The sequence below is a fragment of the Mustela nigripes genome, chromosome 5 (assembly GCF_022355385.1).
Source record: "Mustela nigripes isolate SB6536 chromosome 5, MUSNIG.SB6536, whole genome shotgun sequence".
NCBI lineage: Eukaryota > Metazoa > Chordata > Mammalia > Carnivora > Mustelidae > Mustela > Mustela nigripes.
The window spans coordinates 115,013,106-115,033,873 of NC_081561.1; the positions used below are offsets into that span (position 1 = coordinate 115,013,106).

Sequence of the window (20,768 nt, forward strand, 5' to 3'; positions counted from 1 at the left end):
TTTTGCCATTTCAGCTCTTAGGTTTAAGTCTTCACGTCTCTCTCAAGGCAATTTTTGTAAGCTGTATAAGTTAGTGGTCCAATTTTCTTTTTCTACATGTGGTTATACAGTTTTCCCAGCATGATTTGTTGGAAGAGACTATCCTTTCCTCACGGGTTGTTCCTGACCCCCTTATCAAATACTAGTTGACCTTATATACAGGGGCTTATTTCTGGGCTCTTTATTTGTCCCATGGGTCCATATGTCCATCTTATGTCAGTACCGAAGTTTAATTACCATAGCTTTGTAGTATAGTTTGAAATTAGGAAGTGTGATACCTCTAGTTTTATTGTCCTTTCCCATGTTGTTTTATCTATTAGGGATCTTCCGTGGTTCCAAACAAATTTGAGGATTGTTTTTTCTGTTTCTGTGAAAAATTATATTCGATTTGGAGAGGGGTTGCATTGAATCTACAGACTTCTTTGGGTAGCATGAACATTTTAACAATATTATTTCTTGCAGCTATGAACAGAAGATGTTTTTCCATTTGGTTATGTTGTCTTCAATTTCTTTTAGCAAAATTTTGTAGTTTTTATTATACAGATCTTTTACTCCCTTGGTTAAGTTTATTCCTCTGTATTTAGTATTGTTTTGGTACATTTGTGAATGAGACAGGTTTTTTTTGTTGTTTGTTTGTTTTTCCTTTTCAGATGTATGTTAGTGTATAGAATGCAACTGATTTCTGTGTATTGGTTTTAATTTGTGCACTTTACTGAATTCACTGATTAGATCCTATACTTTGAGTCTTTGGGATTAGCATTATATAAGGTCCCATCATCTGCAAATAATGACAATTTTACTTATTTCTCTCCTATTTGGATACTTTATATATGTTTGTTTTGCCTGACTGCTCTAGCTAAGACTTGCATGGCTATTTTGAATAAGAGTGGTAAGATGAGCATACTTGTCTTGTTCCTGTTTCCCTGAGTATAATGTTAGCTATGGCTCTGTTGTATTTTGCCTTTATTATCATTAGATATGTTCTTTTGCCTCTCTTTTCATAGGATCTATAGTTTTCCATTCATCTCTATACCATCATTATCTAGCTTTGGCATCAGAATAATTCTGGCCTCATAGAATTAGTTTAGAAGTGTTCCCTCCTCTTGTTGTTTTTAGGAAAAATTGGAAAGTACTCGTACTAATTCTTCTTTAAATATTTGACAGAATTGCCCAGTTAAATGAAACCTCTGTGGTCATGGGGTTTCAGTTGTCAGGAAGTTTTTGATAATGATTCAGATCACCTTACTTGTTACTGTTCAGACTTCCTATTTCTATATCTCTAGGAAATTATCCATTTCTTTTAGGTTATCTAATTTGTTAGCATTTAATTATTCATAGTAGTATCTTATGATCCTATTTATTTTGGTAGTGTCTGTTGTAATTTCATTTTGAATTTTCTGTCTCATACTCTGTCCCACTTAAGAGTTGTAAATTTTGTTAATCTTTAAAAAAAAAGCAGGATCTTAATTTCATTGATCTTTTCTATTGCTTTTCTGGTTTCCATTTACCTTTGCTCTGATCTTTATTCTTTCCCTCCTTATGCTAATTCTGGGCTTAGTTTGTTCTTTTTCTAGTTCCTTGAGGTATAAAGTTATGGCTGTTTATGATTTTCTTATTTCTTAATATGTGCATTCATCACTATAAACTTTTGTCTCAGAACTAGTTTTGGAGCATTCCATTGGTTTTTGTTTGTTTTGTTTTGTGTTGTTTTTTAATATTTTATTTATTTATTTGACAGAGAGAGATCACAAGTTGGCAGAGAGGCAGGCAGGGGGGGTGGGAAGCAGGCTCCCCGCTGAACAGAGAGCCTGATGCAGGGCTCGATCCCAAGACCTTGAGATCATGACCTGAGCTGAAGGCAGAGGCTTAACCTACTGAGCCACCCAGGTACCCCTCCATTGGTTTTTTTTTTTTTTTTTTTAGATTTTATTTATTTATTTTTTTGACAGAGAGATCACAAGTAGTCAGAGAGAGAGAAAGGAGGAAGCCAGGCTCCCTGCCGAGCAGAGAGCCCAATGCGGGACTTGATCCCAGGACCCTGAGATCATGATCTGAGCCAAAGGCAGAGGCATAACCCACTGAGCCACCCAGGTGCCTCCCTCTATTGGTTTTTATATGGTGTGTTTCCATTTTCATTTGAGATATTCTTTGATTTCCTTTTTTTTTAAATTGGGTGTAATTGACATGTGACATTGCATTAGTTTCAGATGCATAATATAAAGATTTTAAATTTATATATATTGTGGAATGATTACCACAATAAGTTTAGTTAACATCTGCCACCATATGTAATAATAAAGTTTTCTTGTGATTAAAAACTTTAAAGAACTACTCTCTTAGCAAATTTCAGATGTACAGTATAGTATTAGGAACTGTAGTCACCATGTTGTACATTACATCCCCATGACTGACATTTTTTTATAATTGGAAATTTGTACATTTTGAATACCTTTGCTCATATCCCTCAACTCCCACCCTTCGCCTTTGTATCTGTGAGCTTGGTTTGCTCCACATTTGAGATCAAACAGCCTTTCTTTTTCTGACTTATTTTACTTAGCATAATTACCTGAAGGTTTATCCATGTTGTCACAAATAGCAAAGTTTTACTTCTTAATTCTTTTATTATGGCTGAATAATATTCCGTTTTGTGTGTGTGTGTGTGTGTGTGTGTACACACTTACATACTGCTACTTCTTTACTTATTCATCCTTCACTGGACATTTAGATTATTCTGTTATCTTGACTTTTGTAAATAATGCAGCTTAGTAATCTTTTGTTGATGATTTTTGCATCTGTGTTCATCATGGATGTTGGCCTGTAATTTTCTTTTCTTGTGGCATCCTTGTCTGGTTTGGATATCAGGGTAATGCTAACCTTGTAAAATTAGTTTGGAAGAGTTCTCCCTTCTTCTATATTTTGGAAGAGTAGAAATTTCTGTAAATTCCTTGGATACTTGGTGGAATTCACCAATGACGCATTCTGTCCTGGACTTTGTTTATTGGAAGTTTTCGATTACTGACTCAATCTCATTCCAGTTACTGATTTGTTCAGATTCTCTCTTTCATCATGATGCAGTCTGAGGAGGTTGTATGTTTCTAGAAACTTATCCATTTTTCTAGGTTGTTCAGTTTGTCAGCATATAATTGTTCATTGTAGTTTTTATGATCCTTTTTATTTCTGTGGTTTATTTGTAACATCTCTTTCATTTCTGATTTTTTTTTCCCCCTTGGGGAATCTAAAGGTTTAAGGTTTCTCAATTTTGTTTATATTTTCAAAGAAACAGCTATTGTTTGCTTTTCTATTGTCACTTTTTCTATTTTTTTCTATTGTCATTTTAATCTCTATTTCCTATATAAAACTCCAAACTTTGTTATATATATATTTTCATTTATAGCTCTGAACTTTTTCCCCCCTAGTTCCTTTACACATAAAGTTAGGTTGTTCTTATTTCTGAAGGTAGGCATTTATTACTATGAACTCCTCTCTTAAGTTTTTGTATTTTTTATTTCTATTTTCATTGTCTCATTTTTTTTATGTTCAGTTAGCCACTGTATAATATATATTATTAGTTTTTGATATAGTGTTCAGTGACTCATTAGGTTCATGTAACTCCCAGTACTCATTACAATATTTGCCCTCCTTAATACCCATCACCCTGTTACCACATCCCTCCACCACCCTCCCCTCTGAAACCCTTGGTTTGTTTCTCCATAGTCTGTCATGGTTCGTGTCCCTCTCTGATTGCACCCACTTCAGATTTCCCTCCCTTCCCCTATGGTCCTCCATGCTATTGCTTGTGTTCCACATATGAGTGAAACCATATGATAATTGTTTTTCTCTGCTTGACTTACTTCACTTAACATAATCCCCATCCAGTTCCATCAATATCAGTGCAAATAATGGGTATTCATCCTTTCTGATGCCTGTGTAATATTCCATTGTATATGTGGACCACATTTTATTTATACATCTGTCTGTTGAAAGGCATCTCAACTCTTTCCACAGTTTGCCTATTGTGGACGTTGCTGTTATGAACATTGGGGTGAATGACCTCTTCTTTTCACTACATCTGTATCGTTAGGGTAAATACCTAATAGTACAATTGCTGGGTCATAGGGTAGCTCTATTTTTAACATCTTGAGGAACCTCCATACTGTTTTCCAGAGTGGCTATACCAGCTTGCATTCCCACCAACATGTAAGAGGGTTCCCACATCGTTGCCTACATTGTTGTTCCTGTTTTGTTCATTTTAGCTATTCTGACTGATGGGAGGTGGTATTTCATTGTGATTTTGATATGTATTTTCCTAATGGTAGTGATGTTGAACATTTTTTTATGTGTCTGTTAGCCATTTGTATGTCTTCTTTGGACAAGTGTCTGTTCATGTCTTCTGGCCATTTTTTGAGTTGATTATTTTGTTCTGTTTTGTATTTTCTTTTTTTAAGATTGTATTTATTTATTTGACAGAGATCACAAGTAGGAAGAGAAGCAGGCAGAGGGCAGGAGGGAAGCAGCTCCCTGCTGAGCAGAGCACCTGATGGGGGGTTCGATCCCAGGACCCTGAGATCATTACATGAGCTGAAGGCAGAGGTTTAACCCACAGAGCCACCCTGGCACCCTTTGATTATTTGTTTTTTGGGTGTTGACTTTGAGAAGTTCTTTATAGATTTTGGATTTCTCAGACTGCTATAGATATTTGATTTACAAATATCAGCTCTTTATTTGTAATGTCATTTGCAAATATCTTTGCCCATGCCATGGGTTCCCTCTTAGTTTTGTTGACTTCCCTTTGTTGTACAGAAGCTTTTTATCTGATGAAGTCCCAAAAGTTCATTTCTGTTTTTGTTTCCCTTGCCTTTGGAGATGTGACTTGAAAGAAGTTGCTGTGGCTGAGAAATTTTTAAATTTCTCTTTTAATTTCTTCTTTGATATATTGGTTGTTCAGTATCATGTTGTTTAATCTCCACATGTTCATAAATTTCCCAGTTTTCTTATAATTATATTCTGGTTTCATCCAAGCATCTTTTCTGACATGGTATATGATTTTAATCTAACTATATTTGTTAAGACTTGTTTTGTGGCCTAATCTATGACCTATCGTGGAGAATGACTGTGCACTTTAAGAAGGATGCCTGGGTACCTCAGATGGTTGAGCCTCTGCCTTCAGCTCAGGTCATAATCTCCAGGTCCTGGGATTGAGCCTCACGTCAGGCTTCTTGCTCACCGGGGTGTCTGCTTCTCCCTCTGCCTCTGCCTTTCGCCGTGCTTATACTCTCTCTCTGTTTCTGTCTCAAATGAATAAATAAAACCCTTAAAAAAAAAAAAGTGCAGTTTGTTGCTTTGAATGAAATTTTCTGTAAATATCTGTTAAGTTCATCTGTTCTGACATGTTAAGGCCTATAATTCCTTTTACTCTCTGAATGATTTATCCATTGACTTATGTGGGTATTTAAGTCCTCTACTATTATTGTATTGCTTTTCCTCCCTTTAGGTGTTTTAACATTTGCTTTATATATTTAGATGCTCCAGTTTTAAGTGCATAAATATTTACAAATGCTATATTTTCTTATTGGATTGACCCTTTTATCATTATATAACCCCCTTTTTTATCTTTGATAATCTTTGTTTTCAAGGCCTATTTTGTGGGACATACATATAGCTACTCCAGCTTTCTCTTGATTTCTATTTGCATTTGTATGGAATAACTTTTTCCATCCCTTAACTTTCAGACTGCATTTTTTTTTTTTAGAATCTATAGTTTTTCCTTAACTTTATTTTACTTTTTTAGTGTTCCAAGATTCATTGTTTATGCATCACACCCAGTACTGCATGCAATACATGCCCTCCTTAATACTCATGTTCTTATATCTGAATACTCTTGTATAGGTACCATATGGATGGGTCTTGTTTTTGTTTATTTTAATCCATTTAGTCTGCCTTTTGATTAGAGAATTTAGTCCATTTACATTTAAAGTAATTTAATAGTTACATATTTCTTGCTGTTTTATTGTTTTCTGGCTGTTTGGGGGTTCCTGTTTCTTAGGTCTTCTTTTGTTCTCTTCCTTTTTGGTTTGATGGCTTTCTAGTGGTGTGCCTAGGTTCATTTCTCATTATTTTGTGTGTGCACTTATCCACTGTAGGTTTTTGCTTTGTGATTACCATGACGTTTACATTTAACAAGTTATGTTTGTAATAGTATGTTTTAAGTCGTTAAGTTTGAATGCATTCTAAAGCTATACAATTTTACTTTCCTTACACCTCTTTTATGTTTTTGGTGTCACAATTTACATCTTTTTGTTGTATATATACTTTAATTATTGTAGTTATTTTTACTTTTTTATTTGTTAATCTTCATGCTAGCTTTGTGATTAATTCACTACCCTATTTACCAGTGAAATTTTTACTTTTACAAGTTGTTATTAAGCACCCTTTCTTTCCTAATTAAAACAGCCCCTTTAACATTTCTTGTAAGGCAGTTTGTGGTGATGAACTCCTTTGGCTTTTGCTTGTGTGGAAAACTCTTTATCTCTTCTGAATTCTGAATAACTTTGCCCAGGATCAGTGTTCTTGCTAGTGACACTTTCTTCTGGTTAGCTTAGTTTTTGCTGAAAAATTTGCTGTTAGTCTTATGGAGGTTCCCTTGTATGGTGTTCCCTTGTATGGAGAAAAACAAGTGTTTTTCTCTTGCTGTTTTTAAGATTCTCTCCCCATCCTTAACTTTTGACACTTTAATTACATTTTAATACATTTAATAATCTCTAATTGTGAGTCTTTCTGGGTTCATCTTTTTAGGAATTCTCTGAGTTTCCTGGATCTGGAGGTGTTTTCCTCCCTCAGGTTAGGGTAATTTTCAGTTATTATTTCTTCAGGTGAGTTTTCTGCCCCCTTCTCTCTCTCTTTTCCTTCTGGGACCTATACCATGCAAATGTTAGTTTGCTTAATGTTATTCTATAAGTCTCTTACTCTAGCTTTACTGTTTATTCCTGGTTTCTTTGTTTGGGTATTTTTTTGTTTGTTTGTTTGGTTTGGTTTTTGCTGCTCTGATTGGTAAGTTTCTATGACCTGTGTTTGAGCCTCTCTTTTCTTTCTATCAAACCCATCTAATGTATTTTCCAGTTCAGCTATTTTATTCTTTACTACTGACTTCTGTTTGGCACTTTCTTATATTTCCTACCCCTTTGTTGAAGTTCTCTTTAAATCCATTCTTCAGAGTTTGAGGGACATAGTCATGATCATTACTTTCAACTTCTTATCAGGTAAGTTACAATCTCTGTTAACTATGTCTCTTGATTCTGTATTGGTTTCTACGCATTAAATGCAACAACCAACTCTCCCAGTCTTTAGTGGCTAACCAGTCTTCAATGGCTAGCTTTGTGCAGGAGAAGAACATTAACATTCAACCCTGTCCTAGCTTTTGGTCATCTCTCGATTTTTGTGTTTTTCCAAGCATCCTATATTATTTCTAACAGATCCCTGTAGTTGGTGTGTTCCAATAACTAGTTAGTTACCCACACTGGGGGAGGGTCTCAATCAGCACCTAGATTCAGGCTGATTAGAGGCCAGACCCTTGGGCAGTAACTTTAAGAATGCAGATATGTTTGTGGTCCCACCAGACTGTAGATAAGACTCACTGGCCATGAGAGCCAGAGGTGTTGTCTGCATGGCAGTTATGAAAATTAGGGCACCAGTTTGGTTGGTTACTATTTTTTGTTTTATTTTGTTTTAGATTTTATTTATTTGTTAGAGCATAAGCAGGGAGAGTGACAGGTAGATGGAGAAGCACGCTCCCTGCTGAGCAAGGAGCCTGACACAGGACTCAATCCCAGGACTCTGGAATCATGCCTGAGCCAAAGGCAGATGCATAACTGACTGAGCCACCCAAGCATCTCAAATGTGTATTTAATTAGAAGCCTGCCTCAGAATGCAGCTCTCATATAAACCAATAGGCCTCTTTCACAAAAGACTGAGCTCCTAGTTCACTTTACCTCTTGTTGTGCCCTAGGGGTGGTAGCTTGGTAGCTATTTAAGAACTCTTTCTCTGTTGGTTACAGACCTTTGGGATTTATGAGCATAAACTCCACTGGACACCAGAGCCAAGTGATATAGAGGTATCCTCCAGAAGCAGCTATGAAAAATCAAGGCATCAGCCAAGAATATAATAAGTTCCTTTCTTAGGATAATGGCAAGCTCCAGCAAGGTAGATGGAGAATGTAAAATATTGCATCCACTGGCTTCTGTTCAGTGAGAGCAATTCTGTGGATATCTATAAATGTGCCAAACTAGAAGCCTCAGGTCGGAGCCCCTGGACAAGAAAATAGGCCTCTCTCTTAGATTGGGAGTGGGTTTTGGTCTGCAAGCTGTACTCTGCCATAGTAGTGTTAGTCTGTCAAACTACCTCTTTGATTGTTCCAGTTCTGTGAGACCCAGGAACACAAGCTCTCATTCTCTAGAGAGAGCCAGCTAATCAAGGATGTTTTCTGAAAGGCAGCTACAAAAACTGGGTCACCTGGCACAAAAACCGGGATACCAGGTATAGATAAAATCTCTTCTCTAGGAGATACTGGTGCTCTAGAGCATAACCGAGAGAGATTAGGAAGATGGTACCCACCTGCTTTCTTCCCCAGAGACTCTTCCTCTAGGCCCCTGCCTTTCAGACCAATGCTCTAACATTAGCAAGTAAGTCTCTTTCACATGAAACCTGGCACCTGCAATGGATGGCTTCCATGCACATGAGTCTGCACATGAGCCTTTTAAGAGTCATTTTTCAGTTTCCTATATCCCCAGTCAATCTAATAGGTGTAAACCCTGTAGGTCTTCAAAGCCAAATGTTCTAGGGTCTAATCTTTCAGGTGCCAGTCTTAAATGTTAGGGTGCCCAGTGTGGGATCAAACAATTTGTTTCTCAGGGAGAGACTCCAACTGCTGACTCCCCCTCTGATTATGGGTCTTTGGTGGGGGTTTGTGGTGAGATTGTCTCAGTCTTTCCTACCCACTTTGATCTGCTTTGCCTCTTGTTTACCAGACGTGAAGAGCTCACTCTGCCAAGTTTTAGGGGTTTTTTTCTGGAGGAAATCGTTCCATAGATAGGTATAGATTCAGTGTGCTATGTGAGGTAAGTTGAAGGATCTTCTTCTGTCACTATTTTGAATTGGAACTGTTTCTTTGTTTGTTTGTTTGGTTGGTTGGTTGGTTTTTGATTTTTGTCTTTTGTTTTATATTAGAGTTATATTTATTTCAACAAAATTATCAAGTAAGACTACAAAGAAAAATATTTGACACAGAGTCACAATTTTGTAGAGAGGAAGTTTAGCATTAATTGAAAATTACATCTGGTGATATTTGGGGGGAAACTATTACCAGAAGAAACACTGAAATACTGCATCATTGCCACAGCATATGAAAACATTCCCATAAAAATTAAAGATTTTCATTTGAATACTTAATTTTTCAGCCCTCTTTGAATTTATATTCTGAAATTTGATGTCTTATTGCAGTTTCCACTTGCATAGAGTATCTTTCCCATCACTGCAGGTCTCATATGTAGCTTTAAAACTGAAGTATATCTCCCATTGGCACCCAGTAGTTGGGTCTTTCTTTTTGCCCAGCCAGGCGGTGTGCCTTTTGATTGGAGAATTCATTCCACTTCCATTTAGAGTAGTTACTAATAATGTAAAGACTTAATAATGCCATCTTAATTGCTTTCTCGTTTTGTATTTCCATTATTTCTTTTTCCCCTCACTTTCTAGGCAGGAGACTTTGTAAATTGTTATTCTTCCTGGTGGTATGCTCTCTTTCCCCCTTCTTGGTCAATCTGCTGTAGGTTTTTGTCTTGTAGTCTGATAGTGTAATGGGAATTTCTGGGGAGGTTACATTTTTTTTTTTCTTTTTTAACCTGGATGCCTTTAAAACTCTTTATTATGGATTTATGACAATTTATGTCTTAAAAAGGTCATTTTGTTTTGAGATAAAAGGGTAATCTATGGGGTGCTTGGGTGGCCCAGCTGGTTAAGCATCTGCCTTCAGCTCAGGTCATGATCCCAGGGTCCTAGGATAGTCCCATGTTGGGCTTCTTGCTCAACTGGGAGCCTGCTTCTCCCTCTCCTGCTCTCTCTCTACTTGTGCTTTAATAAATAATTTTTTAAAGATTTTATTTATTATTTATTTGATGCAAAGAGACAGATCACAAGTAGGCAGAGAGGTAGGCATAGGGACAGGGGGGAAGCAGGCTCCCTGCTGAGCAGAGAGCCTGATTTGGGGCTTGATCACAGGACCCTGAGACCATGACCTGAGCCAAAGGCAGAGGCCTAACCCACTGAGCCACCCAGCCCCCCACCTCTTTCTTTAATAATTTTTTTTTTTTTTAAAGATTCTTTCTGTATTTATTTATTTGACACAGAGAGACATAGTGAGAGAGGAAACACAGAGGGAGTAGGAGAGGAAGAAGCAGGCTTCTATCTGAGCAGGGATCCTGATCTGGGGCTTGATCCCAGGATCCTGAGATCATGACCTGAGTCAGGCAAATGCTTAATTAGGCACCCCTATTTTATTTATTTATTTTTTTCCAACGGGTACTCTATGAGTTCAGTAGACAGGTCTTTCCTCTGGTTAGGGAAATTCTCAGCCTTGTTTTTGGTTTTATTCTTTTTTTTTTTTTAAGATTTTATTTATTTATTTGACAGAGAGAGATCACAAGTAGGGCAGAGAGGCAGGCAGAGAGAGAGGGGGAAGCAGGCTCCCTGCTGAGCAGAGAGCCCGATGTGGGACTCCATCCCAGGACCCTGGGATCATGACCAGAGCCGAAAGCAGAGGCTTTAACCCACTGAGCCACCCAGGTGCCCCGGTTTTATTCTTTTTAAAATAAACTCTCTGCCCCCTTTTCTATCTCTCTTCTTCTGAAATCCTGATTATTCTGATATTTGGGTTTTTTTATGGATAATCACCACTCATGTAGGCTTTCTTCATTATTTAAATTCTAAGTTTCTTCTACCATGTTATGTCAAAGTTCTTATCCTCCATGTCAATTATTCTTTCTTTCATGTGGTCTTTATATGTTCTCTGTTATATTCTTGATCTCATTTACTGAATTTCAGCCCCAGAATTTGGAAAGAACTCATTTTGTTTGTATTTTAAATTCCTGATTTGATTGAACTTTCTGAATTTTCTTGTAACTTACTGAGTTTCCTCATTATAGCTGTTTTAAATTCTTTTTTAGTGAAGCCATATTTCCTTGATATTTCATAACCTTTATAGATATTTACCAGTACTTTGGAAGTAGTACATACCTCTTTATTCTGCTTATTGCTTCAGCAGATAGGGTATTATGTCCCATAGTATTGTTACCTTTTACTCTGTGTTTATGAAGGTGCATCTACTCTAGTCTTGTCCCTTCTTTGGGGTAGTTTTGTTTTTTAAAGCTTTTGTGTCTCCTCTGGTTCTTATAATTTACCAAGTCAGAAGCCTTTCTTTTGTTTTTTTAGCATGGCGTGGTTTCTGAGCATGCTCTCTGTCCACCAGAGACTGCTCTCACAGTGGCACATGGCATCCTGCACAAGGAACTAACAGCATGAGGGAAGGTATGGGTTTAGCACTGTGGGTGCGCTCACAGACCCAGTAGGATGATCCTGGGAGTAGTACCCCCTGCTAAGCACAATTCCTTTTCCACCGTTTGAAATTCTTACCCCTTGCTTTCCCAGTATCCTCCCAACCTCCAGTTATAGATCTCCCACCACAGTACTCTACGTGCTGAGGGAGAGAAAGGTTTTCTTCAGTTGCCATAACTAGGCACTCACTGCTTTCCTTTTCCTGTGCTCCTAGGAGAGGTCATGGCCATTGGCCAACCATGGTCATGGTTCCAGATAAATCAGAGCTCTTCAGTGTTTCATTTCGCAGATGGGTAGTGCCAGGTAAATTTATCTTACAATCTCTTAGGCGGCCAAACTCCTATTTTTTTCCCATTACAGTGGTAAGCTGGAGTCTGCTTTAGGGAAGGCTAGACTCAGGAAGTTTCTCTCTCTAATGCTATTCCAGTCTCTACTCACCCTTTTTGTTTAAGAGAGGTACAGGCATTTTGGCTGGTTCCTCTGGTTGCCCAGGCCATTCAAGGTCCCTTAGTGGCTGCTCTGGTGGGTGAGACTCCTGCCAATTTCCCTGGATTAAGGTGATAGGTCTAAAAACATCCATGGGGATGGTTTTGTTCATGTTTAAATGTCTAATCTTTTGATTTTGGGAGTGGATTAAAGAAGGAACATTTTATGCCAGCATGTTGCTGAACCCACTCTCCAGGATCATCAGATGTTCATTTTAGAAAGTATATTCAGGATGGAGAAGAGCTGGAAAGGTCAAAAGTGTAGAAGTATGAAATGGGAGAACATTTATGACTCTTATGAAGTTACTTTAATGTGGGTCTAAGAGAAACATTAACTAGACTATATCATAATTAAACTTACAAAATATATAAATAAGAAGTTTGAAATAGGAGAGAAAATGAAGATATTGTATATTTATCAATAATGGCTTTTTCTTGGGGTGCCTGGGTGGCTCAGTGGGTTAAGCCTCTGCCTTCGGCCCAGGTCATGATCCCAGGATCCTGGGATCAAGCCCCACATCGGGCTCTTTCCTTGGCGGAGAGCCTGCTTCTCCCTCTCTCTCTGCCTACGTCTCTGCCTACTTGTGATCTCTCTGTCAAATAAACAAATAAAAAAAAAAATGGCTTTTTCTTATCTGTACTTTACAAAAGAAGGAAAGGATGCCATTTATATTTTGACATACAACACCCTTTATATATATAAAATGGAAGCTTAGAAAATATAACATCCCCTCTAAAGGGAGAATTACCCAAGGTAACATTATATAAGAGCATGAAAATACCTATACCCTTGCCATTCTGCTTTCACTTGATGTTAAGAAGCAAATACTAGAGTTACTGAAAACTGTGACTGTCCTAACAATCTTAAATATACAGTATTGAATTTGACCTTATTTTGTTACTGATAAAACTTCCTTTTAAAAAAATGAGATTTCGGGGCACCTGGGTGGTTAAAGCCTCTGCTCAGGTCATGATCTCAGAGTCTTGGGATTGAGCCCCCATTGCATCAGCTCTCTGCTCAGCAGGGAGCCTGCTTCCCCCTCTCTGTCTGCGTCTCTGCCTACTTGTGATTTACCTCTCTGTCAAATAAATAAATAAAATCTTTAAAAAAAATAAAATGAGATTTCAATAATATACTAAGTAGGGAATATTTTCACTAAATGCTCTCTAACTTTAAAATTCTGTGGCTAGTAAAATCCATTTTATTATTCATTATTCATAGTATTCTTGTTATTTATTCATTTTACTTTAATTGGGTAATTGACAACAAAAGCATTTCAAAGATTGATTTGTTTTAGAGAGAGAGAGCATGAGAGGGAGGGGCACAGGGAGAGCGAGAGAGAATCCCAAGCAGACTGTGCTGAGCAGCAGCCCAAGCCTGATGCCACCGTGTTGAGATCACAACTGAGCTAAAACCACGAGTGGGATGTTCAGTCGAGTCAGCTGTGCCACCCAGTGGCCCCAAAACAAAGGCATTTTATATTGCAGTAGCATAGAAGTTTCTAATTCCATACATGTTTCAAAGAGACTAAACCCTAAAATTTTTAGAGTAACATCAAGTTGTTTATTAGATTGTCATAAAGACGTTTAATAACTACTGGTAATTCAGTTAAAGTTAGTAGTAAAAGTGAAAAATCTCCTATTTGATTTACACATCTGACAATCTACACTATTAGTTAGTATCATACAAAATGGTTTTACTAGCCATAATTAGTTTTTCTTGATTTATAGATAACTTTTTTTTAAACTAAAAATGAATCTTCTTTGCACAGTAGTTAGTAAATACTTTGGTTACTGCTTTCTGCAATCATGGTAGAGATGTATAAACCATATCAATAACAAGCATTCATAGTACTAGTGGATATTTTTCCAGTAATTTTGTGATAAATTCTTCGAGTAATAGTACACATTAAACATAGATTATTTTGTGAACTGGTGTTTTAATGGTAGAGGACTTTGCTATCTGACTCTCAGTTTCTGCTCAGGTCATGATCTCATGATCATGGTTGGTGGGATCTAGCCCCCAAGCATCCTCCTGGTTTGGCAAGGAGTCTGCTTGAGATTCTCTTTCTCTGCCCCTCCCCACACTGGTACATGCTCATTCTCTCTTAAATAAATCTTTTTAAAAAAATTGTGATTGGTCACACCTGGGAAAAGAATCCAGATTTTTCTGGACCATGTTCTTTTCACAGAAACATGTCTGGATGTAGAATATATCCCTATTTTATAAAAAATAAACATACAGGAAGAAGTATTGCATGGCCTTCAAACTTTTGAGTTCTGAATTCTGATTGCTTATTTTGCCTCCAGCAGTCTGCCTCACTTAGTAACTATGTTGGGTTGTGAGAATATAAACTAATAGGCATATTTTTTTCACAGTAACAATGTTACTGTGAGCTTTCTCTGCTAGAATTCCCTGTTAATAATGTTTATATTCAATAAGTATTCATCTTAATTTATTAAAAATATGAAGTACACTTTCATTTTTATTTTCACATCATAGATAATTTTTTCTAATCTCTTTTTTTGTTTTGTTTTAGGTCACTTTTCACATTGAACCATACAGCAATCGAGATGATCAAAACATGTACAAAAATGTCAAATATATTATAGACAAGTGAGTTTCTTATGTGTTTATAATTACTGTTTTATGATCCAATTATAGCGAGTACATTTAAATTATATTTGAGATTTGAATGACTTATGGTCTCATATATTAAAATTAAATTTTGTAGTAAATAAATACTCATTTTGAGGAACATTTCTGAAATTCCTTATAATTCACTTTCTGTATAGATTATTTACTGTTTATATGTTTATTAAGCTATTTATGATTTGCTGTCTGACATTTTAAATTGGTATTCTATAAATCACGAATACAGATTATCTTTTTAAAAGAAGGTTCAAATTATGAAATGTTAACTGCTTTATATCTATGGACCCACATCTAATATTTTCATTTTTATTTATTCTGATTATAAGGAAAAAATTAATACAGCTTCATTTTGTTCAAGGATTTTACTGATAAGAACCTGTGACAGATACAATACTCATAAAAGGAAACTTGTCAGCAGGAATAGCAGTTGACATATTCATATAGAAAATGGGCTTTTTATGGTGTTGGTCATCATTTGTAAACCTCAATATAAGATAATTTCTTGTTAGAAAAAATGAGATACTGGATACATCAAGACATTACCTATCTGCAAAATTGAAAATGCATTTTTAATGATTATCCTTAATATGACTGATCCCCCAAAGAAAGTGAACAATATGCTGTGCTGATTACCTTCGTCTTCAATATAGAAACAGTTATTGTCTGTGGAAAATGAGTTACAGATATTCACTTCACTTTTACATATTTTTGTATTCTAGATATGGAAATCATCCGGCCTTTTATAGGTACAAGACTAAGACTGGCAGTGCTCTTCCTATGTTTTATATCTATGATTCCTATATCACAAAGCCTGAAAAATGGGCCAATTTGTTAACCATCACAGGGTCTCGGAGCATCCGCAATTCTCCTTATGATGGACTGTTTATTGCACTTCTAGTAGAAAGCAAACATAGATATGATATTCTTCAAGGAGGTTTTGATGGAATTTACACATATTTTGCCACAAATGGCTTTACTTATGGCTCATCGTATGAGAACTGGGCGAGGCTAAAATTTTTCTGTGACCAGTTCAACCTACTGTTTATCCCAAGTGTGGGCCCAGGATACATAGATACCAGCATCCGCCCATGGAATGCTCAAAACACTCGAAACCGAATCAGCGGGAAGTACTATGAAACTGCTCTGGGGGCTGCACTCCATGCTCACCCCAGTGTGATTTCTATCACCTCTTTCAATGAGTGGCATGAAGGAACTCAGATTGAAAAAGCCATTCCCAAAAGAACGAGTAATACCGTGTACCTGGATTACCGGCCTCATAAACCAAGTCTTTATCTAGAACTGACTCGCAAGTGGTCTGAAAAATACAGTAAGGAAAGAGCAACTTATGCATCAGATCAGAAGCTGCCTCTTTCTTAATGCATTAAGTACCTTTTGTTTTAAGTGTGTACTGATTGGCAGTTATCCCCATAATAAAAAGAATTTGCACTTTTTAAAAAAAATTGTGATATCATCATTGCCACCCCTCACAATGCTGCACTGAAAAAATATCTGAGAGAAAAACTGTGCAAATAACATTCCCTGTGGCATAATTTGCTACAAGTTTTTATCTCACACAAAACTGTATTACATAAATAATTAGTGTACGGTTAAATCCTTCTTGTATTCTGGGCCCAAAGAAATAGATTGTGTATATTGGGTATGTCTAGTGAAGAAAATAGGACCTAAAAGATCGTGCACATGTTTCATTTAGACTTTTTCCCCAATGATTCAGTCATCCAGAGTGTTCACTAACACAATAAGGTCTGCAATAAAAATTCTTAAGGAAAATAAAAACACAACTTAAGCCTTACTGTGAATCACATTGTGTTTGGAAGGCCTCCTTTCTATAGCACAATATGCATCATCCTTTGAGGATTTTTTTATTACTTATAGCATGCTAGGTGTTTTGCATGCCTAATACGCCTGCTTTACAATGCTAAATTCCAGATTTTAGAAGCTATGGTAAGTTCTTTCATGCTTCTGTATTAAGAAAACATGGTTGGTTCACAATTATGAAGATAGAATGCCCAAAATACCAGTTTTGGATAACCTGTCAATCTTTAACTTGTTATTCTATTCATGTTTTTAATCAGAAACCAACTTTTAGTAAGAAAGAAAAAAGTTGATACTATCATTGGGTTTCCTTCTTAATATTTAAGCTGTTTTTACCAAAATAGGGAACATTTACTTAGCATTTTAGGAACACGGAAATGAAAATTCTCTTATATCTTAAATTCATTCCTGAAGTTTGACTTGTAAGTTTAATACTTAATGATGGCAGTAATTTCATTTGAAAGACAATATATCCCCATGTAAAAACATGCTTTCATGGTATCTACCAGATTCAATACTTGTGATCAGTTGATTGTCCTATTGTGACAAATTAATCCACATATATGCTGAAAATGGATCTCTTTAATACGTTATCCTTCAGTTCTTATAGTTAACCAGAACTCTAAAATATATATATACTATTACAAGAATATTATTTCTTAGATACTTAATTTGCTAAAGAGAATACTGAACAATAATAGATATAAATCTCCACGTTTTAGAGATATTTGGAAATAAAGTAACTGTAGAATTTATCATACATAGCCCATTAGATGATGAAATTTATTTTAGCCAGTGATTTTCAAGGAAAATATCTTTCCTTTGAAAAAAGGCATAACTAATGTTAAACTTATTTATAAATTAAGAATTTGCCATTTCTCAGAGAATGATCAGGCCATGAGGAATCTGCGTAATACTAGTAACTTACTTTCTAGAGGAAATTACAAGAATAAATCACTATAATGATATAACCAAGGCTTTCATAGGAACATTCACACAGATATGACCTGTGGATTTTTTTTTTCTTATATCCATGTAGCTACTATGTGTTATCACAGGAATAAACTCTAAATGTATCATGCCTAATAATCACTTACACCGTATTTTATTAAATTTAGAGAAATTACTAGAGAGGAATTTTGTCATTGCTTATACTGTATATTTGAACCTGCTGTGACAGAAAATTTTATGAAATAGTTCAAGATTAACAGAAAGCTTATAAAAACAAGGTCAACAAATACTCAGTGTGAATACTACCACTTTCTGTCTTGCTTCCACTGCAGACCTAGGTCATCTACTACAGCACTCTTTACCTCTGGGCTTTGTTGTGGTTCCTAACACATTACTCCAACCAGCCAGTGAGGATCAGATTTCAAAGTAAAACAGATTTTTTTCTCAAGGGAAGAATGTTTGGAATCTGACCTTATAAGAGTTTAAGAATTTATAATTATATGAAAACCCTGTGTCTTTTTGCCTGTTTTAAAAAACGGGAGGAATTATCTCTAATTTCATAAGTCTTCCTCAGGTACTCATTACAGCTGCCTTTATCATTTGACTTATAACACAGTTTAAATCATTATGATCACAAATAAAAGCAAAGAACTGATTGCCTAATTTAAACTATCTAGGTGTGACTTCATTAAACTAAAATAACTTTTAAACAGTGTAATATATGCAATGCATGAATCACAATTCTTTTATGGTTTAATCAGTCTATTTTGACTGTATAGAACATAATCTTTGTTTTATTGTTCTCCTTAAGGACTAATATTGTCAAAAACTGCTGTTATTAATGTTTAAGTTGTATGTTAACTTTTTTCTGTTTTAAAAGTAAAAGACTTTTGTTATATGGAGTAATTAACTTTCATTTAATAAAAGCATACATGAATTAGTGTATCTTAGGTATAAAAATGTATCCCTTTCTATTTATGAAATATTTAATTTCTGATTAGCAGATGAAAAGTAGTATTCATTCATAAGAATATATTTTCTCTATTTGAGATATGCAGCACTTACAAAGTCTGTATCTTTAACTGTATATACATTTTAAAATGTATATAACACACACAAAATGTTTTGGGGGTAGCGGGTAGAGGTGTTATTTTTTATTCTTTGGGCATGATCCTATGTTAGCTCTAACTCTTTTGGGAAATCTTACCCTAACAAACCACCAGAGAATCTATCAAGTTTATAACCATGCACTTTTTCATACTGACCAGTTAAAGATGAGGGTTCCTGAATTCTATAGTGTCTTCAGAAACAGCTCTTAAAAGTCTATATCTAAATTTTGAATCAAGGTAGAACACCCTCATGCCCCACAGTATAGAAGCAATACTTTATTTATGATCAACAAAATTGCAGTTATTTTTTTATAAATATCTATAATTTCCAAATGAAAAATGGACCTAACCACAAGCAAAAAAGTTTATTCATTCAGGTAAAATTCTTTACTGACTTTGCTATATATCCACATAAAGTCTAAATGTTATTGTACGCTTCCTTTAAGATTACCATTCTTGAGAATTCAAGTGCTACATTGCTTAATTACTTTAGAGGTTCATTGTAGTCCAAAGAACTTAATAGTAGTCCTATTATATTTCATCAATGACGAGGGGAACATTTTTTCAATGTGGTTAGTTTTTGTTGTTATTGTTACATAATTTATGATATAAAAAGAAAAAAAGAAGTATATGGTCACAGATCTAAAATTTAGTGAAGTTAAAACATAGTAGCACTATTTTGGATGTTCTAGACTTCATTTAAAAGCATCTTACAGGGTGCCTGGGTGGCTCAGTGGGTTAAGCCGCTGCCTTCGGCTCAGGTCATGATCTCAGGCTCCTGGGATGGAGTCCCACATCGGGCTCTCTGCTCAGCAGGGAGCCTGCTTCCTCCTCTCTCTCTCTGCCTACTTGTAATCTCTCTCTGTCAAATAAATAAATAAAATCTTAAAAAAAAAAAAAGCATCTTACATATTTTAAGTTTCTCAATTTACATAAAATTAACCATAAATTCAATCAAAGTTAAAGAGCCTTTTAGAAAAGACCCCATGAAATGAATATTTTATGACATAAGGAAATGGTGTACTATGGTATATGATTTGTATCATCATGCCTTGTTTTTGATTTTTTGAAAGAATTGGTTAATCTGAGCAAAGATTGTTGTAAACATGAAATAAAGTGACACTTTAGCTAATTACATTTAAAATACATTAATTATATTTATGTTTATGCATAAAAGTATGAGTCAGTTTTACAAAAGCCATTATGAAAACACTATTAATTTGGTAATGTCTAGTGTAATATGATCTTTACTCTGATTTTGAAACAAATACAAAAGAGAAAACTAGAAGAAATTCACTTGTAATAAATGCAATAAAATTTAGAAATTTATATATTTAAACACAGTCATCTAAGGGTAGTATGTCAGAATGTTTTTTGGATGTAGTAAGTTTGTATTTACTAATGCTGCCATTCTATGTATTGTTTTTAATTACTTAGATTCTTTAGCCATGTGGCAGTCTATTAAGCCATTCATATTAAAATAGCTCAGTCTAATCTCTGGTTTCATGTAAAAAGCTAACTGCAAGGCTGCTAAATTCTTACTTGAAAATTTGGTGTTATATTAAAGTACATTACTGGAAATTATGCTCTTGACTTTTTAGCTGTCTTGTAAAAAAAAAAATGTTGACATTCATTTTATGAATAGTAGCTGAGCTTAAATTCTGTTTTTCCTCATGAGTATTATGTATTCTTAGCTAAAGACTTAATATAATCCCCCAATAAAATATTCTTTTAATGTATAATATTTCATTGTTTTCTTTTTATTTTAATCATTCTTACATAGAGTGTAGGTAATGCTTTCTCTTTTTAAAATGTGTACTCATTTTGAAAACAGGATTTAAAGTATTTTTTCCATAAAAAGAATTTTAAAGTATATGAACAATGAAAGATGGGAATTTAGGAAGAATATATATCTATATACATGCTAGCATTTATAGCTGACTGCATATTTGATATTGAGCTTCTGAGTAGTTAATACAAGATGTTATATGGTTTTGGTTTTTTGACCAGGAAAGGAGCATCTCCTTTACAAGGTAAACTCTATGTTGTCATCACAATTTAAAATAAAAGGTAAAGCATAGGGAATATAGTCAGTG

General features: G+C 35.3%; 1 protein-coding gene across 2 annotated transcripts in view; it reads left to right on the forward strand.

Moving 5' to 3' along the window:
- The window catches only part of MANEA (mannosidase endo-alpha), a 79,845-nt gene extending 59,429 nt beyond the window's left edge, over positions 1 to 20,416 (forward strand). For both annotated transcript variants that reach the window (XM_059401080.1, XM_059401082.1), the window contains exons 4-5: positions 14,664 to 14,740; positions 15,499 to 20,416. In XM_059401080.1, the coding sequence (XP_059257063.1) occupies positions 14,664 to 14,740; positions 15,499 to 16,156 (735 nt within the window). In that variant the 3' untranslated portion in view covers positions 16,157 to 20,416. The remainder of the gene's footprint in view (positions 1 to 14,663; positions 14,741 to 15,498) is intronic.
- Positions 20,417 to 20,768: the final 352 nt, after the last annotated feature.